This window comes from Manis pentadactyla, chromosome 10 (genome assembly GCF_030020395.1).
Source record: "Manis pentadactyla isolate mManPen7 chromosome 10, mManPen7.hap1, whole genome shotgun sequence".
Taxonomy (NCBI): Eukaryota; Metazoa; Chordata; class Mammalia; order Pholidota; family Manidae; genus Manis; species Manis pentadactyla.
In genome coordinates, this window is record NC_080028.1 from 23,399,355 (window position 1) to 23,424,375 (window position 25,021).

General features: G+C 35.5%; 1 protein-coding gene across 4 annotated transcripts in view; it reads left to right on the plus strand.

The window, feature by feature from the left end:
* CDK17 (cyclin dependent kinase 17) overlaps positions 1-25,021 on the plus strand; it is a 102,081-nt gene that overhangs the window by 30,707 nt on the left and 46,353 nt on the right. For all 4 annotated transcript variants that reach the window (XM_036891572.2, XM_036891571.2, XM_057486496.1 and 1 more), the window contains exon 2: positions 19,344-19,490. In XM_036891572.2, the coding sequence (XP_036747467.1) occupies positions 19,373-19,490 (118 nt within the window). In that variant the 5' untranslated portion in view covers positions 19,344-19,372. The remainder of the gene's footprint in view (positions 1-19,343; positions 19,491-25,021) is intronic.

Consider the following 25,021-nt stretch of genomic DNA (forward strand, 5'->3'; position numbering starts at 1 on the left):
TAGGTTATTAATGTAGTAGAGTCCTTTCAGTAAGTTTTAAAAGTCCATGAAAGCACTCGTGATATCATGGTTTATAACATTTTTTTCCTTTATACAGTAATGCTGTGTTTTATAATTGATGGCATCATAGGTTTGGAAAAAAATGGTATGTTTGAAATGGTGTATTCTCAAGTCAGCTCTTCCAGAGAAGGAAAGACTCAGAACATTTCAGGCAATAAAAATATTAAAATTAATAATTGGGAAAAGATTGGGTCTAAAAACCCTACTTTTCAAAGTAGTGAAATAGCATTCATCTAAAATTTTAGCAATTCAGACCCTTCATTAATCTGATATTAATCTGTTCCTGTTAAGATTTTTGAATAGGTGAAATCTTAAAGTTTTCATGGAGACACTAAATTTGAGCCTTAAGACTTTTTTCCCAACTCTTGAGGTTTTGATTTTGGTTTGTATTATCTGTACACTGCCAAATTTTACAGAGTACGGAAAAGGATATTCTTTTAATGTTTGGAGTATTAAAATAGACGCCTTTATTTTAGTATTGATTACAGTTGGCCCTTGAACAACATGGGTTTGAAATGTGTGACTCCACTTGGGTTTTATTTTTTTCCCCAATATATTGAAAAAACTTGGGGGCATTTATAACAATATAAAAAAATTTTTTTATTAAGGTATTATTGATATACACTCTTAAGAAGGTTTCACATGAAAAAACAATGTGGTTACTACATTTACCCATATTAAGTCCCCACCCATACCCCAATGCAGTCACTGTCCATCAGTGTAGTAAGATGCCACACATTCACTGTTTGCCTTCTCTGTGCTACACTGTTCTCCCCATGATCCCCCACACCATGTGTACTAAACATAATACCCCTCAATCCCCATCTCCCTCCCAACCGACCTGCCCTCCCACACCCCTCCCCCTTGGTAACCACTAGTCCCTTCTTGGAGTCTGTGAGCCTGCTGCTATTTTGTTCCTTCAGTTTTGCTTCGTTGTTATTCTCCACAAATGAGGGAAATCATTTGGCACTTGTCTTTCTCCACCTGGCTTATTTCACGGAACATAATATCCTCCAGCTCCATCCATGTTGTTGCAAATGGTAGGATCTGTTTGTTTCTTATGGCTGAATAGTATTCCATTGCGTATATGTACCACATCTTCTTTATCCATTCATCTACTGATGGACACTTAGGTTGCTTCCATATATTGGCTATTGTAAATAGTGCAGTGATAAACATAGGGGTGCATATGTCTTTTTGAATCTGAGAAGTTGTATTCTTTGGGTAAATTCCAAGGAGTGGGATTCCCAGGTCAAATGGTATTTCTATTTTTAGTTTTTTGAGGAACCTCCATATTGCTTTCCACATGGTTGAACTAGCTTACATTCTCAGCAGCAGTGTAGGAGGGTTCCCCTTTCTCTGCATCCTCGCCAGCATTTGTTGTTCTTAGTCTTTTCAATGCTGGCCATCCTTACTGGTGTAAGGTGATACCTCATTGTGGTTTTAATTTGCATTTCCCTGATGATTAGTGATGTGGAGCATCTTTTCATGTGTCTATTGGCCATCTGAATTTCTTTGGAGAACTGTCTCTTCATATCCTCTGCCCTTTTTTAATTGGGTTATTTGCTTTTGGGGTGTTGAGGCGTGTGAGTTCTTTATATATTTTGGATGTTAACCCCTTGTTGCATATGTCATTTACAAATATATTCTCCCATACTGTAGGATGCCTTTTTGTTCTGTTTTTGTACAGAAACTTATTAGTTTGATATAGTTCCATGTGTTCATTTTTGCTTTTGTTTCCCTTGCTTGAGGAGAAGCATTCAGGAAGAAGTTGCTCATGCTTATATTCAGGAGATTTTTGCCTATGTTGTCTTCTAAGAGTTTTATGGTTTCATGACTTACATTCAGGTCTTTGATCCATTTCGAATTTACTTTTGTGTTTGGGGTTAAACAATAATCCAGTTTCATTTCTCTTGCATGTAGCTGTCCAGTTTTGCCAACACCAGTTGTTGAAGAGGCTGTCATTTCCCCATTGTATGTCCATAGCTCCTTTATCATATATTAATTGACCATTTATGGTTGGGTTTATATCAGAGCTCTCTAGTCTGTTCCATTGGTCTGTGGATCTGTTCTTATGTCAGTACCAAATTGTCTTGATTACTGTGGCTTTGTAGTAGAGCTTGAAGTTGGGGAGCATAATCCCCCCAGCTTTATTCTTCCTTCTCTGGATTGCTTTGGCTATACAGGGTCTTTTGTGGTTCCGTATGAATTTTAGAACGATTTTCTCTAGTTCATTGAATGCTGTTGGTATTTTGATAGGAATTGCATTGAATCTGTAGATTGCTTTAGGCAGGATGGCCATTTTGACAATATTAATTCTTCCTATCCATGAGCATGGGATGTGTTTCCATTTATTGGTATCTTCTTTAATTTCTTTCATGAGTGTCTTGTAGTTTTCAGGGTATAGGTCTTTCTCTTCCTTGGTTAGGTTTATTCCCAGGTATTTTATTCTTTTTGATGTAACTGAATGAAATTGTTTTCCTGATTTCTCTTTCTGCCAGTTCATCATTAGTGTATAGGAATGCAACATGTTTCTGTGTATTAATTTTGTATCCTGCAACTTTGCTGAATTCAGATATTAGATCTAGTAGTTTTGGTGTGGATTCTTCAGGGTTTTCTATGTACAATATCAAGTCATCTGCAAATAGGGACAGTTTAACTTCTTCCCTGCCAATCTGGATGCCTTTTATTTCTTTGTGTTGTCTGATTGCCATGGCGAGGACCTCCAGTACTACGTTGAATAAAAGTGGGGAGAGTGGGCATCCTTGTCTTGTTCCCGATCTTAAAGGAAAAGCTTTCAGGTTCTTGCTGTTAAGTATAATGTTGGCTGTGGATTTGTCATAGATGGCCTTTATTATGTTGAGGTACTTGCCCTCTATACCCATTTTGTTGAGTTTTTATCATGAATAGATGTTGAATTTTGTTTATAACAATTTGAAAATACATTTTCTTAAGCTTACTTTATTGTAAAAGCACAGTATATGGTACATACACAAAATATGTATTAATTGACTGTTAATTGATAAGACTTCCAGTCAATAGTAGGCTATTAAGTTTTTGGAGAGTCATAAGTTAACACCTGGGTTTTCAACTGCATGGGGGTGGACGTCCCTAACTCCAATTTTGTTCAGGAGTCAACTGTATTTATATAATTTCCTCAGAAGTCATTAGAAAAATCAACTAGCTTAATTTTTTTTTGTTTTTTTTTGTTTTTGTTTTTTTTTTGTAGATAATTATTTTTTATTGAAGGGTAGTTGACACACAGTATTACATTACATTAGTTTCAGGTGTACAACACAGTGATTCAACATTTATATACATGATAATTCTAGGTACCAGCTATCACCATACCAAGTTGTTACCATATTTTGACTATATTCCTTATGCTATACATTACATCCCGGTTACTTATTTATTTTACAATTGGAAGTGTGTACTTTTTTTTTTTTTTTTTTTTTTGTGAGGACATCTCTCATATTTATTGATCAAATGGTTGTTAACAACAATAAAATTCTGTATAGGGGAGTCAGTGCTCAACGCACAATCATTAATCCACCCCAAGCCTAATTTTCGTCAGTCTCCAATCTTCTGAAGCATAACGAACAAGTTCTTACATGGAGAACAAATTCTTACATATTGAATAAGTTACATGGTGAGCAGTACAAGGGCAGTCATCACAGAAATTATTGGTTTTGCTCATGCATTATTAACTATAAACAGTCAGTTCAAATATGAATACTCATTTGATTTTTATACTTGATTTATATGTGGATACCACATTTCTCTCATAATTATTATTATTTTAAATAAAATGCTGAAGTGGTAGGTAGATACAAGATAAAGGTAGAAAACATAGTTTAGTGTTGTAAGAGAGCAAATGTAGATGATCAGGTGTGTGCCTGTAAACTATGTGTTAATCCAAGCTAGACAAGGGCAATAAAACATCCACGTATGCAGAAGATTTCTCTCAGAACGGGGGGGTGAGGTTCTAAGCCTCACCTCTGTTGATCCCCAGTTTCTCTCCTGATGGCCCCCCTGCGACTGTGCCTGTCTTAGGTTGTTCCTCCCTTGAGGAATCTTACCCGTCTCTGGCTAACCAGTCATCTTCCGGGGCCATACAGGGAAATGTAAAGTTGGCAAGTGAGAGAGAAGCCTTATTGTTTGAAAAGGTTAGCTTTTTACTTCTTTGCAGATTTATGCCCTGTGGCTTCTATGCCCAGCATTTGTCTTGAGGTATCTTTACCACTTGGAAGAATTATGATACTCGGTAAATTTGATATGAGGCATGAATTCTATTTAAGGGTTGTAATTAGGAAGGAAGAAGAAAAGCTATAGAAGTAGCAGGCGGCAGAAAACATGGGAAGATTGATTATTTCTTTGGCATATCTTCTTGTAGAGTAACTTCAGCATGTATAGGTTTTAAGCTACTACTTAAATCGCACACACACATTAACATAATAGGAGTATAGTTACATAACCAAAGCATACCTGTAATTACCAGCCATCTCCAGTGAAACCAAGAAAACCAGTTAGGCACCTTAGGCATTTGTGAAAACTTATCTATGATATGGTGGATATTGTCCAACTGAACTTGAACAGTCTGAGAGAAATCAGACAAATTAAAACAACCCATTCCTGGGGACTGTTCACATCCCATATGTTCTTTTAACAGTAAATAGTCTGTAGTTGTAAGATTTTGGAGCGCTACAATTTGCACTTCTCCTAATTCTTCGTTGAGTTCCAACAGTATAGATCCAGTCAAATTTGTTGTTTTACTGTATGCACAGGCCAGCTTAGATATCTCCTTCTTCATTCCCATGGCAAGTCCAGGAACTGGTGGGATGAGTGCATCTACAGCTGTAGCAGTGCATGGATCTTTGTTGGGGTTTTTTGATGATCATCTTCTGGCATGAGTCTTCCAGAGAGTGCAGATGTTGGAAGTTCTCTTTCATATCGTATCTTAGTTCATTTACGGGGTAGCCCAATTAGGCTTTGATCCTCTGTATAAACACAAACAGACCCTTTGCCTACACTTTTATATGCCCTTTATACCCTTGTGTAGAACTCATTGGAGGTCTCCACACAGGAACTGCCTTTTTTTTTTTTTTTTGGCGTCATTAATCTACACTTACATGATGAATATTATGTTTACTAGGCTCTCCCCTATACCAGGTCCCCCCTATAAACCCCTTTACAGTCACTGTCCATCAGCATAGCAAATTCAACTAGAGCTTTGTAATTCTAAATATTTGCAGAATATTACCTTAAGTATCTAGAATGGATTAACAAAATTACATAGGTGGTGCTGGCTATAAAGCTATTTTCTGTTGGCTTCAGATTCACATGTCTAAACTTATTTGTAGTGTAGAAGCTTGGATACTACAAACTGTATTTCTCTTTTGCTAGCTTGTTTCCCATTCATTCTGCCAATAGGAAGTGTCAATGGGAGGCAGGAAAGCAAGAGGAGGGACAAGGGATTTGCTCCTTGTTTACTACTTCTTTCTGTCATATCTCCACAGAAACAGAACTTAACCCTGACAGGAACAGGACTGGCTCCAATTTGTAGTTTTTCTCTACTCTAGGACTGTGCTCATCACATCTCCTCTGAGGTACCATCAGCTGGCTGTTGCCTCCCTCTCAGAGATCTGGATCCCAGCTTTGCAGAGGCCTTCTCTCAAGTTCTCAATTCTTTTTTTTTTTTTTTTTGAAGAGGGCTTTCATAGAGTTTCTTCAAGCCTCTGAGTTTTAATAATTCCAACCACTTCCCTGTATTTCCCTCAGCTGTGGGGGTTGGATCTGCTTTCTGCAGTTACTATTTTTGTGACAATTTGTGTCCTCTTTTTTGCCTTTCCTCTTCTCCAGTTCCTGATTAACAACTTATATTAAATTATCTTTGTTAAAATTACTGATACAGTTTCTGTCTTTTGACTAAATCCTGGTTTGTACACTGGTCAAAATAATAGGCATTTGCAAACTAAATTCCTGAAGATCATATTAGGCCATTCTTCATTTAGGAGCTATTGAGCTTCTGCAGTGTGCTAGGCCTCTCTTTGTTCTCTATATCCTCTGTCATATGTCTTCATCTGTGGTCCCAAAGCTGCTTGAGAGTGTGTCATTATCACACTTCATTGTCATTGCTTTTCTGTATTTCTCACCTTGAAGCCCCTGATAGTGTGTTATGTCTCTCTGTCCTTAGTTTATAACAGGATTTGTATATACTAGATACTTTGCTGTGTATATACCAGAGTATTTTAATTAGTGAATGTGCTTATAGATAATAATTGTAAAGGTCAGAAGTCATGATAAAATTATCTGATGAAGGGAAGGATCTTATTTTGATTATTTTTGGCATCTGTAGTTCCTCAGATAGTGAAATGTTTAAACTGAATGTTAATGTGGCATCAGAGATCATGTAATACCCCTGTAAAAGTCACATACCTGAAGCATGATTGGGTCTTTCTGGTTCAGTTAGTGAGATTGAATATGCCTCATTCTAACCACCATATATTTTCCGACTCTTGTATGGTTTGTTCCAGGGAAGAATCCAAATCCATCCATCATGATACCTCTCAGGTTATCAGGCCTCTGCCTGTCATGTCTCACTTTTAATTAAGCCTTCAAGCTTCCCCTTTCCTTCTGACCTCATTGTACTCAGAATGAACCATATTTCTTCAGTATACTTTCATCATCAGTACTTAACATGTGCTGTATGTGGCCCCTCAGTGTTTCTAAATCTTCTAGTTAATGTTGATTCCATTATACTTTTCTTTCCAGTGTTTAGTGGGATCACTATGGACCGCATCTGTCCTGGTTCCCAACCCTTTCCTCTGTCATGATACACTGCATGGGCGCCTGTGTCATTCCTATGGTACTGCTGTTTAGTGCAGACTGCCTCCTCTGTGGTTTAATTAAACAATATAAATCTATACTGTTTTCCAAAAATGAGAGTTTTGGGGACTTCTTTCTATTGTTACTTATTTCCTTTGTAGTAGAGGATCTGTTGATCAACTATGGGTAATTTGAATATCTTACTTTACAATACTAGGACTTTAGGGAAAGAAGTATGTCCTTGAAATTTCTTTATACTTGTTGAGGAGTATAACTTATTATTATTTTTTATCTCAGAATTTTAATAGGATTTTATTGTACATTTGACCTTTATTTGCTGTTTGGGTGTTTATGTTGTTAAATCTTGTAAGAAGCAATCATGTTCGTTATTTCTTTCTAATCTTGAATTTTGATACATCGTAGTATCTTAACATTTCATTTACCATTTGTCTCCTAATTCTAAAACTCTCATTTTGTGAATGTGGTAGGAATTTTTGCCCACTTAAAATTAGCAGGGTCATGTGGCTTGATTTAGGCAGGGAAGGGTGAGTAAAAGTAATGTGTGATACTCATAGAATCTTTAAGAGTTCGTATTTGTTTTGTCATACTCTTTATCCCCTTCTTTTGGTGGCTGTAACTTTAGCCTTGGTCCTGAAGACTTCAGCAGAGCCCCAGTCATCTCTGAATGGATGTATAACATGAAAGAATTAAACCTTAGTTATTTTTAGCCACCGAGATTTGTTGGTGTTTGTTACTGTAGCATAAATTAATCCTGCCTTTTATAGTTGTTAATCAATAGGACTTTTTGTAGCAACAACACTTATGAACAAACACGTGTCAGATAAAAACAGCTGCCCTCCCATGGTTTGTATGTTTTTTGAGTTTCAGCCTAAGTGGTTGTGAAAATCAGTATAAGTTATGAAGAGAATCTGCTGGGATGATTTGTTAGGTGCCTTATTTATAGGAAAAATAGTGTAGTGACAAGTATTCAACAATGTTAATGGGCCAGGAAAAAAAGGGAGGCCCTGAACAGAATGGTACATCTTCCAAAAGAGACCAAATTTCATACCCAGTAACATTAAATATAGGCCATTTGTTTTATCTGTTCATAATCAGTTTTGGAAATGCATCTAAGTGTCTAGCCTGAGGTTATACTTGCGCCTTAGTGGCAGGACTGGGAGGAAGAAATCAGCCCTTTGAATCTAGCCCTGTATCCTTTTTCTTATTAAAATATTTCACTCATTCTCTTAAAATTTTTAATTCACTGTTTATCTTTAATTATGCCTCTCTTTATTCCTAATGGTTCCCCCCAAACTTAATTAACATTTTCCCACCAATTTGCACAGAATTGTGTCAGTCATTCTTAGCTCATGACCCACTACCCTTACTAGTCTGTGCATGATATGCTTATCCAGCATGTATGTATTTATACATCAATAAAATAGTATATGTGAATCTAGTTTCTTAAACAGTATCAGTAGCTTATGTCTTCCTATGTGTTCTTGCCTCTTCCTAAGTAGTAGCTGTCCTGGACTTTGTATTTCATATAGTTGTATCATATGTATATTTATGTAAATATAAATAATATGTTTTATTTGTTTCTTGCTTTTGTGCTTATAAAAAGAATATACTAAATGTAGTCTTCTGGACCTGCTTTTTTGGTTAAATATCATGTTAGTAATATTCATTCTTGTTGAATCTGGTTGTAGTCATTTTTACTACTGTATAATCTTCGATTCTGCAAATTTACACATTTTCTTATCCATAGACATGTGGGTTTTCAGTGTTATGCTATTACAGACATGTTGCTATGAGCATATTTCTGGGTAAACATGTGTTAACTTTCCCTTGGCTTTGTATCCAGAATAGGAATGGAAGGATCATAAGGTATGCGATGTTTAACTTTACAAGATGGCATCTAATTAATTTCTACCATTGTTATAATCTGTTCATTTGTGTTATTTTTTTCTTGACCAGGGATGTCATAGATTTGTCTTTTTTATTAACTTTTTAAAGAACCAGGGAGACTCCTAATAAGGCTTGTTGTAGTGATTTAGATAATTTTTTGTTTTATGGCCTAGCAAAGGAGATAGAAGGGATGGGACTGAGAAATGTGTAGGATATGAAAGCAACAAGATCTGTCTTGATGATCCAATTGGATATGGCAGTTGAGGGGAGTGAAAGAGTAAAGAATGACTTCTGAGTTTCTGGCCTGTAATATGAATCAGGGGTGCAAATGTAGTTATTTTTTTCTGACCTTGCAATTAAAAAGTGTCCATGTCAGTTTTTTCCTTCACTACTTCCTGTGCCATTATTTTCTGATATTTAAAAATCATTTATTACCTTGTGATAGTTGATGGGGTACTGGTTTTTTCTGTACTTATGCTTGGGAAACATTTTATATAAACTATTTTGTCTTCCTCAAGAATTTGAAGCTATTGTCCTAATATTGTCACTGGTTTATTCGTCACCAAATAAGCTGGATTACTCTCAGACCAGGCACTACACAAAGCTGTAAGCATGCACTGCTTCCTTTATTGTTTAATAGTGTTAATTTTTCAAGGGACTACTTAATTTGAAGCCCAGAATAATCAATAGTCCACTGTAACCTCTCTGTCGTCGTTCTTTGAGAAATATAGTAGTTACATGCAGACCCATGATTAGGAGCCCTCAACCCTTAACTGAGACACAGAATGATAATTTGAGTTGCCTTCTTTGTTTTTGAATTACAGGGGAGGAATTTTAATTTTTTTAGAGTGGTAATGTTTCATTAGCTACCAGAGGTGATGATTGATTTAGCAGAGCAAGTATTTTAAAAACAGTTTTTTGTATCTTTCAGTGAACTCTTGCTTTTACAATTTAATTTAAAGCTTTTTTTTAAATCACAGAGAATTTGGTAAAATCTAGCTGGAGTAAATAATTAAAAGAAATTTGATCCATTTATAAATAAATAGATAAAAATTAATGAAGTCTTCCCTTTTTGGACACCATTTTTATTTCCAAATCTTTGCTGCTTTTTCAGTGGGTCTTTCCTTTTTGTATATAACCATTTGTTTATCAAAATGAGGCACTACTTCAAGTGATTACAATTGCTCTCTTGGTTCTGCTCTGAGTAAGACCATTATTATCAAAAACATCAGATGACATTTCTAGTAGATGACTTTCTGAATTCACTGAAACTGAACAGCTGTTTCAAACAAATGCCCTCTCTGTGAGTCTGTGAGAATTTATCATCTGTAAATCAATTGATTATTATTCAGGATGAAAGTATCTATGTTTTGAGTGATTTTTTAAACCAGATTTTAATCATATTTTGGGTTTTAACTTACTGCTCAATGGACATGTATGAAAAAATACATGTTTAATGAAAATATTTAATGTAACTTTTAACAGAAAAAGCATTATCTTCTAAAAATACCAATGAATGCATCAACATGCAAAATTAATAAGCCTGTTAGAGGCTTCTTGGTGACTGTTTTAGGTTTTGTCTAAACTGTTACTGAGTCCAGGATTAATGAGTAGGGATGTCATTTCATGCCTGTCAGGGTTCCAACATAGTGAACTTAATTTCTTGATCTTTACAAGCTTAATAAAGTCAGCCAGTCTGATTAAACTTTATTTAAGTTGTCATGTTGGTGAAATAATTTTTATGAAAAGTGCAATTTGAGTATTCTCTGTTGAGTGAATCATTTTCCTGCTGTAATAATTATAAATAAATTTAATGTATTAACCAGGAGTCATACTTGCGATACTACCACTGCATCATTCTGGAATAATAGAACCACCTCCCCAAGGCTAAGTTTCTTATGGGCACAGTTCATATCTTACTTCTCATTCTGCCTTCAATGCCTCATATGCCTGGGATATTGCAGGGCTTCTTTCCAACATTTGTTCAATGAATGAATTAAACTTTTTTAACATAAAGGGGAAAACCTGAGCAGAGCCATCAGAATGGGACAGTGATCTAAAACTTTGTCAGTTAATAAATAGAAAGACCTCAGGTTATAAAAGATTAATAATCTCATATTGCTTTCATTCATTCATTCATTCAAAGGTATTTATGGGCAACTGTTGAGTGCCAGGTGTTGTACTAAACACAACAGTGAACAAAATGTTAAGTCCCTGCTCTCAAGGAGATTAAATACTAGTGGGGGAATCAGCAATAAACCAATATTTAGCATGTCAGGCAATAAGACTTTGGAGGAAATTAAAACAGGTAAGGGGTGTAGAGTGTAAATTGGGTGTGAAGTTGTCACTGTTTTATACAGGGTGACCAGGGAAGTGATGTTTGAGTGGAACTCAGAAGGAAGTAAGCCATAAACAAGGTGGGAGAAGTGCATTCTGGGCAGAAGAAGAGCAAGGGCAAAGGCAGAATCAGCAGAGAGACTATGTTGCTCTAGTAGAGTAGGTGGGAGCTCAGTGGTAACAGATAAGGTTAAGAAGGAAAGAGGAAGGCAGGTCGAGTAGGGCCTACTAAGCCATTTAAGAACTTTGAGTTTAACTATTGGGTAGAGTGCCAATTGTTAGAGGATTTTGGAGAGGAAATATGATGTTACTTCTGATTTAGTATGTTTGCTCTGGCTGCTGTATAGAAAACACACTATGGGTAGTGGGTCAGAGAGGAGAAAAAGTGGTAGGGTAGGAGCAATGCGCTCAATATTATATTCTGGGTGAAGAGATAATGGGGCTTGGATTAGATTTTAGTAATTAAGGTGGTAAGAAGTGGTCAGATTCTGTCTATATTTTGAAGGAGAAGCATACATGTTTTGGTTATACATTGATTGTGAGGTGTGAAAAAGGGAAGACAACCAGAGCAGATGATAGATTAGAGTTACCATTTACTGAGATAGTAAAGACTGCAAGAGGAGCAGGATTTAGAGGCAGTGGATATCCCTCCTTGATACTGTTATTTTTTCCTTGATATCTGTCCCTGATACTAGGCTTTATTCTATAGCTAGAAGAGGAAAGAGTTGTTTCCTAATTCTCTGCAACTTTGGTTCTGTGGAAAGAAAACTGAATTGGGATCCTTAAGGTGGTGTTTTAAGACCTGACTCTTACTTTCAGAGACTTGGCCAAATCATATCACTTTTGATCCTCTTCAAGTTCTGTTTCCTTAACTGTACAATGAATTGGTTGACCCACATTGTCTCTAACATTCCCTTCGTTTATAACAATTTATGTCTCTATCCATTCTTTTTGGAACTGCTTTGATGACTTCTCCTTTATCCACTTACTAATTGTACACAATGCTCATGTTTTTGGCCTTCCGTTATCTTCACACTCCCCTTAATGCAGCTTCAATACTTGGAAAGGATTCTTTTGAAAGTGCAGATTTGCTTGTGAAGGAGGCTGCCCAGGATTTTAATCTGTTTTCCCAGCGTCCATGCACCCCTTGAATATTTGTTAAAAGATGGGCTAGAAAAGTTTTCCTTTCCTGTAGCAGCTTCACTCCTCCTTTCACCATGACCCCAGCCGTGTGTTCACGCCTGGAAAAGGTTTGTTCCTGCTAGGAATTTAGTTCATTTATGTTTCTCTGTATCTCAGCAATTTGAGTTTAGAAATCCATGATTCTATGATATCTCTGGCTTGTTCTTATTGTTGAGATGAGAGCAACAATAGTCTTTTGTGAGTTTCTACATCCGATCCATAAGCAGTAATCCTAATATTAAGTCTGTTGTGTTTAAAGTAATTGGTATAGGTTGACTGTTACATTGAAATTACTTAGCCAGTTCTAATAAAATTGCTAAAATGAGGTATTGGCCATATAAATATGCCTTGGCTTGATGAAAAACTGATGTAAATGTGTGCTGACACAGTAGTTCAAGTTTTTTAGTTTTTACTGTAGTAAAATACACAGATCATAAAGTTTATCATTTTAAACATTTTTAAGAATACAATTTAATGACATTAAATACATTGAGAATGTGTAACCATCAAACTCTATACCCATTAGTCAGTTACTCCTTATTGCCCCCTACGTCCTACACCCTAGTGAAGTCTCTATTCTATTTTCTGTCTATGAATTTGCCTATTACTGTGCTACTTATCTCTAGAATTTCTGTTTGGTATCCCTTTCAGCATATTTAGGACAGCTGATTTAACATGTTTAACTACTAATTCCAAATTCTGGGCATCTTCAGGAATGATTTCTGTCAAATGTTTTTTTTTTCTTGTGAATGGGCCACATTTTCTTGTTTGTGTGCTTTGTAATTTTTTGTTGAGACCTGAACATTGTATTATAATGTGGTAACAAACCAGATTCTCCCACTCCACAGGTATTTCTTGGTGGTTAAGGGCTGCTGCCATCCATTTATGACTTGCCTAAACTATTTTTGCAAATGTGTATTCCTGGTTGTGTGCGGTCACTGAAGTTTCTATTCCATTATCTTTGCAGTCAGCTAGTGACCTGGTGAAGATTTTCTTTTACTCTATCTAGCTTAACAGCCAAAAAACCATTGTTGTTTCTCTAAATCGTCCAATAGATGTCAATGCAGGAACCCTCTGCAGCCCTAAGGGTCTTAAGGAAGGCAAGTGCATTTGCCCTAGTCTCTCCAGAAACATGCCAGACTAATTAAAATGTAAAAGCCCCAATTTTTTGATGCAAAGGTTTCCCATGGTCTTCTCTGGCACCAGGCAACTGCTGTAAGAATGTAGGTTGCTATTTCCATTGCTGGGACAGGATTGAGGAATGGGCAATGTTAGCTAGTTTGCACATGTGGTTCTCCTATCATGATAAGTAAGTAGCCTTTCCCTTCACCAAGGCCCCCTACTTTTATAAGTGTCCAGTCAGGTTCCAAAGTTCCAAGGTAGTTTCTGGTTGTTTTTTCCTGTTTACTGGTTGTATTTGGTGGCCAGACCAACCCTAGTAGCTTCCAATATGATGTTTTGCAAATCCTTGGTAGGTTTATTTTTTCTGGTTTGTGAGTTTGATTGTTCATACTATCAAAGGAAAGAAGACATCCTCATATTTGAACACATAAATAATTGGGATAATTAAGTGTTTGGGGGATAAAAACCTAAGTATGATGAAATTTGATTTCAGTGCTGTTTTGTACAATAAGTGTGTTTTATGCAAATAAGAGACTTGTGTCTAGTGAAAAAATGAGTTTTAAATGTTTTTCCTTGTTAAGTATAGTTCTTAAGTTCCTAGAGAGTGTTAGGTGTTTGTCATGATTTAATTATTGTGGGAAAAAATAATAAAAAGTTTGCTTACAGGCCACTTAATTAGTTCACCTCATTTACAACAGGTTTTATTTAAAGTCATAGTCACTGCAGAAAATGTTATAAAGAAATAAAGCATTTAGATCGTGAAGTAATTTCATTCTACTTGGTATTTCAGAAAGATTGACAACAGCAGGGTTAAGTGGAAAAGTATGTCTCCATTTTGTTCTTAGATTTTAATCCAAACTTTAAAATACTCAATTTGTTCTATATGTAAAGTTTGCTGCTTTACCTAAAGAAAAGCATTTAGGCATTTTAAAAACACTCTAACTTTTTCTACAGCTTTTCTACAGTTTCTACAATTTCATTAACAAGAAATTGTTTAAACAATTTTAAAGCCATGAGCAGGGAATTGCCACTCTAGTTAAGTCCTTTAGTAGTAGAGAAGTTTGAATAATGAGATAAATTTGTGTTCAAAGAATTTCTTATTGGAAGTGCCAAAAAGACCACAATATGACACCATTTCTCCAGGTATATACTCTTTCTAGAAGGTCTAGTTTGGGAGTGTTTCTAGCTGTTGTCTTCTCAAAAAAGGGGTATGTACGTGTGTTTCCCATTCTCATGGTAATACAGAATTCCGTATTCTGTAAGTAAATGGAGTAGTTACCTTTTCAGGATTAAAAGAAAAAACAAAAATTTTTCTTAATTGCACACAGCAGACAGTCCCAGATCAAGCATAGCCCCAGGAGATAAAGTAAGATAACACCTTACAGGTTTCTTTTAAGCACTTGTAGTTAGGAACTGATGTTGAACATTTTTGGCTGTCCTTATATATATATATATATACAGGCATACCTCATTTTATTGCACTTTGCTTTATTATGCTTTACAGATATTGTTTTGTTTTTTTTAATAAATTGAAGATTTGTGGCAACTCTGCATTGAGCAAGTTTTTTGGCACCGTTTTTCCAACAGCATTTGATAACTTCATTGTCTCTGTCACATTTTGGTAATTGCAATATTTCAAGGTTTTTCATTATTATATTTGTTATGATCTGTGATTAGTGGTTAAGACTTGCTAAAGACTCAGGTGATGCTAGCACTTTTTAGCAATAAAGTATTTTTTAAGTACTTTGCTTTTTCAGACATAATGATTTTGCACACTTGATAAACTACAGCATCATGTAACAACTTTTGTCATGTCCTGGGAAATCAAAAAATTCCTTTGACTCTCTTTATTGTGATATTTGCTTTATTGTGGTCTGAAACTGAATGTGCAATGTCTCTGAGGTATGCCTGTATGGAGAGTTATATGCTGTCATTTTGAGTATCATTTATTTCTAGTATTTTATCATTTATTTTACTTTAATCTAGTTTTTCATTTATTTTAATCATGTACATTTTAAGATTTGAAATAGTTTTGACAAAAAGTTAGAGATCTTTTTGACATCTAGAAAAGTATAGAAGTTATTTTGTATTATACACATATTTGCATACATACATATGTATATACTTTAATGGGGTGTATATGTGTGTATATGTATATATAAATATGGAGTATATATGTATATATGTGATAAGTGCTGTGAGGAAAAAAACCTAAGATAAAGGAAAACCCACGAAAGGGCTCTCTGACAGTAACATTTATTCTGCAATTTGAGTATTCATAAGTTTGCTATTAATGAAATCTTAAATATTAAAGTCTGAAATATTAAAACAGTTGTGGAGTTTCTGATTAGGGCTTATTTCAAATTATTACGTGTTGACTTTTAAGGTGAAAATAGCTTTTTCAGTGGTATTAATTAAAAATAAAACTAAAAATTCAGGCATTTACCATAAATCACACTGTTAACATTGTTAACCTGTCTTAATATTCATGAAAACAATAGTATAGAGATAACAATACCAAATAAAAGTTTTTACTAAACTGGATAAAATATTTTAACTAAATTTGAGGATTTTGATTTTAGGAAGTCAGTACTTTAACACAGATTTATTACAATAAAGTAGATTAATTAACCTTAAAGCCAATATAAGTGGTACTTTTTACTTCCTAAAAAGTGTTTTCATTGTGGCATTATATGTGTTTTTGTCCTCAGCTCGTGAGGAAGAGTTCATATGCATAATTCTACTTAAAGATAATTAGAAATGTCAAAGAATATATTTAATTTGGTAATTTTTTTCCAAAATAATGATCTAGACTATGACAGTGAAATTCTTTAACATCTAGTTTACTAATCATTGTGACTTCATTAAAACTTAACCATTGTGAATTAATTAAAGTTTATACCATTGAGAATAAAAATAGGATTTATTTGAAGATGTGGTTTTATTTGAAATATTTTTAGTAAGATTTAGCTTTATAATGAAATGTCTTTTTCTCTCGCTAATATAAATTAGAAATGTCTTATTCCGAAAAGAAAATACGTAGAGGTGAAGACACAGCCCAGAATCTTCACTCTTTTTTATTTTATTTTATTTTATTTTTTATCAGAAACCAATAGTAAATATCACTTTTAATGGAGAAATTAGAAACAACAGAATCTTCACTCTTGATGAAAATAACTACAGTGCATACTATTCTGATTTATAAAACATAGAATGTCTCCCAGTATATTGTTCAAACACATTTTATGAAGAAAAGGTTAAAGCTTATGATTTCTTTTTTTAATTTGTACCCATCTAAAGCACCAAGATCTACTTGATGCTCTATACCAGCATTTCCAATAGAAATATAAATGCAAACCCCATACTTAATTTAAAAATATTTTGTAGGCATATTTAAAATGAAATTAATTTTAGCAATACATTGTACTTAACCAAATATGTCTAGAATTTTTTTATGTTACTCATATACAACTAATGAGTTATTTTTAAGGTCTTTTAAAATCTAGATTGTATTTTACATTCATAGTACATGGCAGTTTGGACTGACTTTTTCAGGTGGTCAGAATAGGATGTTATTGTGCTATGTGAATTAATTATTTAATGTTTCTGTTATGGTTTGATTTGTCATCTAAAACAAGAGGCAGGTACCATGGGCAGCTAACTTTCAAAAATGGTGTGCAATATGCTGAAGTGGTCATGTCTATATAGTTCAATAGACACTGGTGACCATGCAACTATGTTTGAGAAAATTGGAGTCAAAAACTTGATAATTGTGAGTTACAAGCTCTTAGGAGTTTTTGTTTGGGTATACAGATTTCTTGAAGGAGTTTGTGTGTTGGAGGTTCCCAAGACCACCATCAGGCTTGATGACTTGCTATATGGAAACAAAAATCAGAGAAAAGGTGTTAAACTCATGGTTATGATTTATTAAAGTGAAAAGATAACATGTTAAAATCAGCAAAGGGGAAAGGAGAAATCAGGTGCAAGTTTTAATTTATCCTCTCCTAGTGAAGTTGCATGGATAGTGCTTTTTTCTTGTGGATTCCTTGCATGACCACAGTCAGTTACATAGGCATAGAACATATATATATTTTCATGCAGTCATTCACATACAATATGTAGCTTATAATACGACCAACAAAAAAAAATCAACAATAGAAATAGGTTATGCAGGTTATCCATAGATTATGCAGACTCTGGAGTTAGAGACGAGTTTTCAAATACTATAGTGTATTCATGAAAATAGATGGCAAGGTGGAGAACTTCACTAGAGAACTAGAATCTATAGGATAGAGTCAAATAGAAATTCTAGAACTGAGAAATATAGCAACTAAAATTAAGAACAAAACAGATGGGTTTAACAGCAGATTGCATATAGCTGAAAAGAGGATTAGTTAGCTGGAAGATAAATTAGTAAAAAGTACTCAGCACCATAGATTTGTCTTTTTGGTGTTATGCTCAATATAGACTGTGGGATAGGAGCTTTAAAATATTTCACCGAAGTTTATTTCTTGTTTTAGAGTTTATGGGTGAAAAGAGTCCTTACTTCAGTGTAGTTAAAACTTTTGCTATTTTAATATATGGTTTTATGTTTTTGTTGCAGTGGGTTTGTTTTTTAAAATAAATATGTATAATGGAGTTGGTTAAATGTAATATTATTATCATTTATAAACTTTTACTTGATACCCTCCCCCTGGCCTTTGAACAAACAAAATTTATTCATAATTGATTCCTTTTGCACACTCAACTTCTTAGAATGGAGCCTTAGAATGAGGAAATAATATTGAGAGCTGTATGGTAAATATGTATTTAAACCTAGGGGACTTATTGGCCCTTACTCTTAATTGGGCTAATGATTATAATATGCTTGGTAATCTGATAAAGTAGCTCACCACAAGTAAGAAATAGGATATTAGAAAGAAGTTACAGGTAAATTATTGAGAAGTTGGTTTTGGCAGCAAATACATGGCTTGATCATATCTAGGATTCCACTATGAAATTATACCATTGGTGCATGTAGCACTAAGAAAAAAGAAAGTTGTCAGTTATATTTTGACACCCATTGTGAGCTACATCCTAATTTCAGAGATGTTAAAATGTGGGCAGCAAAGGTAAAGGGTAATCCTAGTTTTAAATCTTAGTTCTACTATTTATTGTTTATTTCATTTTGGGTCAGGGAACTTTTTTGAACCTGTTTGCTTACTTGTCAAAATGGGATAGTGTAGTTTAATCTTTAGAATTAGGAAGACTAAATGAATTAAATAGGAAAGTATCTAGTGTGAGCTAGGGATTTGGTACCTGTTAATTTAGTGTTCATTTCTTCCTTCTAAAACTTGGCATTATTGTGATGATAGGAAGAGACTCCTGATAGCTGATGAAGGGAAAAAACAAAACCCAATATATTGGCTAAGAACTTCAAAGGAAAATTGCTATTGGAGCTATTTAATAAAGTGTTAAGCATCAGTCTTTATTTTCTCTGTACCACTGCTCCCCATTCACCTCTAACCCCTAGTTATATCTAAAGATATCACAGACTGCTTCTAGTTAGTCGATTGATATTTATAATGATTGGAACCTACACATCAAAATAGTGTTGATATCTTCACTGTACTCATTTTTAAAAAGCACATTTTAGGAGAATTTCCAACACTTATAATTTTAGTTATGATGCTTAAAACCTCAAATTTTAGTTTTGTACAATTCCTGCTCTTCTACATAAATAGCATTAATTAGAGTGAATAGATCTTTTTAAGGAAGGGGTTGAATTTTGTGATGTTTGCCTGAAGTGGGAGTTCCTCATTATATTCTTATTTTGAAGATTTCCAGTAAACCCAAAATTACATTTTTCTTGAGCTGTAAAATATGAATAGCTTTAATTTTGTGTTCATTCTTTTCTATTCTTTCAGGATTTTTCAAGTCACATTCAACTGATAGGATGAAAAAATTTAAGAGAAGACTATCCCTCACGCTTCGAGGAAGCCAGACTATTGATGAATCATTGTCTGAATTGGCTGAACAAATGACTATTGAAGAAAATAGCAGCAAGGATAATGGTAAATATTTGGTGGGGAAGGGGAGAAAAGATGCTTCCCCCTTTTAATTACCTTATAAATTAAAGGTAAATTTACTTTCCTGGTATAGTTCCTAGTAACTTCCTTCTGCTTATTTCTCTGTCTTATTCCCTAGTTCTTAGGAACCAAAAACTATGAAACTTGCTTGCATACTTAATGGAGTGTCCCACTCTTACTCCAACAATATTAGTCTACCTTGTCTCTAATGCCAGTGAATTGTCCTATCCCATTTATCTGTTTTTTTCACTGGTTTTTAAATAAGAATACTTGCATAACATCCTTGTTGTTAAGTGACTATTTTTAAAATAACATTTAAATATTTTTTTACTCTTAAAACCTAAATTAATACAGCTTAAAAATACTAGTAAATTTGGTTTGAATTCAAGATGGCGGCATGAGAAGTGAGATGGAGAACTCCTCCCAAAACCACAAATAGTATGAAAATATAGTTAATTAATACAACTAACCCTAAAATAGCAACAGGAAAGAAGGCTAACCAGCCTGCATACAGACCTCAAGAACAGAGCAGACCTCACCAAACAGGGTAACGTACAAAAGCCCTGATCTGGCAGGACCCAAGCCCTCCCCCGACCCCAGTTCACCGGCGGGAGGAAGAGCAATGGAGCGGAGAGTGGGTGGAAGCCTGGAACTGCTGAACACCTAGCCCTGGAGGTCTGCTTTGTGAGCAGAAACCTACATTGTGTGGTGCTCTGGAGGTTGGGGAGCTGGGACAGGCAGAGTGCTTGAGAGACTGAGATTCTGGCTGTTTGTGGAGGACGGGATCCACATCCAGCCAGTCTGTGACAGAGGAAAAGCAGGTGGTCTGAGAGGCTTCCTAGCAGTGAGAGGGCTGCTGAAGGGGTGGGGTTTGCATGGAGCTTGCTGCATCAGGGAAGGAAGAGCTGGACAAGGTTGTCTGGGCATACTCTGCCCAGCAGGTTAGGAACTTTGAGGAGCTTCAGGCACTCTATTCCCCCTGGCTGGCTGATCAGCTATGAGGCCCCCACTGTGACACACAGCCTGCCGAGCCTGCCTCCTGGCCCAACAGCACCTGCTCACAAACCTGCAGGCACTGAGCTGGCGTCAGGCCAGCCAGAGGGAGGCTCTGCCTACAACAGCTAGAGATGCAAAGCACAGAGTCTTATACCTGTGTACTCGGCCCACTGGCTCTGATACTGGAGACAGGCACTGCAGACGGGAATCAGGAAACAGCTCTTTCCTTCCCCAGACACCAGCTCTGCTTCCCTACGATCCCAACCCTACTCTAGGGGCTGACCAGCTACAGAGACTGGAGCTTCTGGGCAATAGAGGGCCCCACATAGAAACATGAAACATCAAAAGAACCTGGTTCAGATGAAAATCTCACAAACCGCTGAAAAAAGGGCCCAATGAAACTGAACTCACCAATATTCCTGAAAGAGAGTTCAAAATAAAAATCATAAACATGCTTATGGAGGTACAGAAAAATATTCAAGAACTCAAGAACAAATTTAAGATGGAGATTCAATCATTAAGAAATTCCATATCTGAAATGAACCATACAATGGAGGGACTGAAAAGTAGATTAGATGTAGTAGAAGAGATAGTAAATGAAATAGAAATTAGAGAAGAGGAATACAAAGAAGCTGAGGCACAGACAGAAGAAAAAAATCTCTAAGAATGACAGAATATTGAGAGAACTGTGTGACCAATCCAAATGGAACAATATTCGCATTATAGGGGTACCAAAAGAAGAAGAGAGAGAAAAAGGCATAGAAAGTGTCATTGAGGAGGTAATTGCTGAAAACGGTCCCAATCTGGGGAAGGAGATAGTCTCTCAGGCCATGGAGGTGCACAGATCTCCCAAAACAAGGTACCCAAGAAGACAACATCAAGACATATAATAATTAAAATGGCAAAGATCAAGGATAAAGACAGACTTTTAAAAGCAGCTAGAGAGAGAAAAAAGATCACATACAAAGGAGAACCCATCAGGCACTCATCAGATTTCTCAACAGAAACTTTACAGGCCAGAAGGGAGTGGCATGATATATTTAATGCAATGAAGCAGAAGAGCCTTGAACCAAGAATACTCTACCCGGCAAGGTTATCATTTAAATTTGAAGGGGGGATCAAACAATTTCCTGATAAGCAATAGCTGAGAGAATTTACCTCCCTCAAACCACCTCTACAGTGTATTTTGGAGAGACTCCTATAGACGGAAGTATTCATAAGGCTAAATAGATGTCAGCCAAGGGATAGACAAAGAGTACAGAACATGATTCATAACATATGAAGAATGGAGGAGGAAGAAAAATGAGAAGAAGAAAAAAAAGAACTTGGAGGTTGTGTTTGTAATAACATAGGAAGTGAGTTAAATTAGACTATTAGATAGTAAGGGAATTACCCTTGAACCTTTGGTAACCACGAATCTAAAGCCTGCAACAGCAATAAGTACATACCTATTGATAATCACCCTAAATGTAAATGGTCTGAATGCACCAATCAAAAGACATAGAGTCACTGAATGAATAAAAAAAAGACCCATCTATATGCTGCCAACAAGAGACTCACTTCAAACCCTAAGACATAACAGAGACTGACAGTAAAGGGATGGAGAAAGATATTTCATACAACTAATAGGGAGAAAAAAGCAGGAGTTGCAGTACATGTATCAGACAAAATAGACTTCAAAACAAAGAAAGTCACAAGAGACAAAGAAGGACATTACATAATGATAAAAGGGTCAGTCCAACAAGGGGATATAACTATTATAAATATCTATGCACCCAACACAGGATCACCTACATATGTGAAACAAATACTAACAGAATTAAAGGGGGAAATAGAATGCAATGCATTCATTTAATGAGACTTCAACACACTACTCACTCCAAAGGACAGATCAACCAGAGAGAAAATAAGTAAAGAGAGGCACTGAACTACATATTAGAACAGATGGACCTAACGGACATCTACAGAACACTCTATCCAAAAGCAATATGATACACATTCTTCTCAAGTGCACATGGAACATTTTCAAGAATAGATTATATACTAGGCCACAATACGAGCCTTGGTAAATTTAAAAAGATTGAAATTATACCAACCCGTTTCTCAGACCACAAAGGTATGAAACTAGAAATAAATTACACAAAGAAAATGAAAAATCCCACAAACACGTGGAAGCTTCACAACATGCTCCTAAATAACCAATGAATCAATGACCAAATAAAAACAGAGATCAAGCAATATATGGAGACAAATGACAATAATTCAACACCACAGAAATCTGTGGGACACAGCGAAAGCCATGCTAAGAGGGAAATATATTGCAATACAGGCATACCTAAGGAAAGAAGAACAATCCCATATCAACAGTCTAAACTCACAATTAATGAAACTAGAAAAAGAACAAATGAGACCCAAAGTCAGCAGAAGGGGGGACATAATAAAGATTGCAGCAGAAATAAATAAAACTGAGAAGAGTAAAACAATACAAAGAATCAATAAAAGCAGGAGCTGGTTCTTCAAGAAAATAAAGTAGATAAACCCCTAGCCAGACTTATCAAGAAAAAAAGAGACTACACACATAAACAGAATCAGAAATGAGAAAGGAAAAATAACTACGGACAACACAGAAATACAAAGAATTATGAGAGAATACTATGAAAAATTATATGCTAACAAACTGGATAACATAGAAGAAATGGACAACTTTGTAGAAAATACAACCTTCCAAGGCTGACCCAGGAAGAAACAGAAAATCTGAATAGACCAATTACCAGCAAAGAAATTGAATTGGTAATCAAAAAGCTACCTAAGAACAAAATTCCTGAACCAGATGGTTTCACTGCTGAATTTTATCAAACACTTAGTGAAGACCTAATACCCATCCTCCTTAAAGTTTTCCAAAAAGTAGAAGAGGAGGGAATACTCCCACACTCATTCAACGAGGCCAACATCACTCTAATACCAAAACCAGGCAAAGACACCACAAAAAATGAAAATTACAGACCAATATTTCTGATGAACATAGATGCAAAAATACTCAAAATATTAGCAAACCAAATTCAAAAATACATCAAAAAGATCATCCATCATGATCAAGTGGGATTCATCCCAGGGATGCAAGGGTGGTACAACATTTGAAAATCCATCAACATCATCCACCACATCAACAAAAAGAAGGACAAAAACCATATGATCATCTCCATAGATGCTAAAAAAGCATTTGACAAAATTCAACAGCAATTCATGATAAAAACTGTCAACAAAACGGGTATAGAGGGCAAGTACCTCAACATAATAAAGGCCGTATATGACAAATCCACAGCCAACATTATACTTAACAGCAAGAAGCTGACAGCTTTTCCCTTAAGATCGGGAACAAGATAAGGATGCCCACTCTCCCCACTTTTATTCAACACAGTTCGGAGGTCCTAGCCACGGCAATCAGACAACACAAAGAAATAAAAGGCATCCAGACTGGCAAGGAAGAAGTTAAACTGTCCCTATTTGCAGATGACATGATATTGTACATAAAAAACCCTCAAGAATCCACACCAAAACTACTAGATCTAATAATCTGAATTCAGCAAAGTTGCAGGATACAAAATTAATACACAGAAATGTGTTGTATTCCTATACATTAATGATGAACTAGCAGAAAGAGAAATCAGGAAAACAGTTCCATGGACAATTGCATCAAAAAGAATGCAATACATAGGAATAAACCTAATCAAGGAAGTGAAAGACCTATACTCTGACAACTACAAGACACTCATGAGAGAAATTAAAGAAGAAAACAGTAAATGGAAACACATCCTGTGTTCATGGATAGGAAGAATTAATATTGTCAAAATGGCCATCCTGCCTAAAGCAATGTACAGATTCAATGCAATCCCTATGAAAGTACCAACAGCATTCTTCAATACTAGAGCAAATAGTTCTAAAATTCATACTCAAAAGTATGAATATCCAAAAGACCCTCAAAAGACCCCGAATATCCAAAGCAATCCTGAGAAGGAAGAATAAAGGAGGGGGAATTACGCTCCCTGACTTCAAGCTCTACTACAAAGCCATAGTAATCAAAACAATTTGGTACTGCCAAAAGAACAGAGCCATAGACCAATGGAACAGTCTAGAGAGGCCAGATATAAACCCAACCATATATGGTCAATTAATATACGATAAAGGAGCCATGGACATAAAAAGGGGAAATGACAGCCTCTTGAACAGTTGGTGTTGGCAAAACTGGACAGCTACATGTAAGAGAATGAAACTGGATCACTGTCTAACCCCATACACAAAGGTAAACTCAAAATGGATCAAAGACGTGAATGTAAGTCATGAAACCATAAAACTCTTAGAAAAAACATAGGCAAAAATCTCTTGGACATAAACATGAGCAACTTCTTCATGAACATATCTCCCCATGCAAGGGAAACAAAAGTAAAAATGAGCAAGTGGGACTGTATCAAACTAAAATGTTTCTGTACAGCAAAGGACACCATCAGTAGAACAAAAGACAT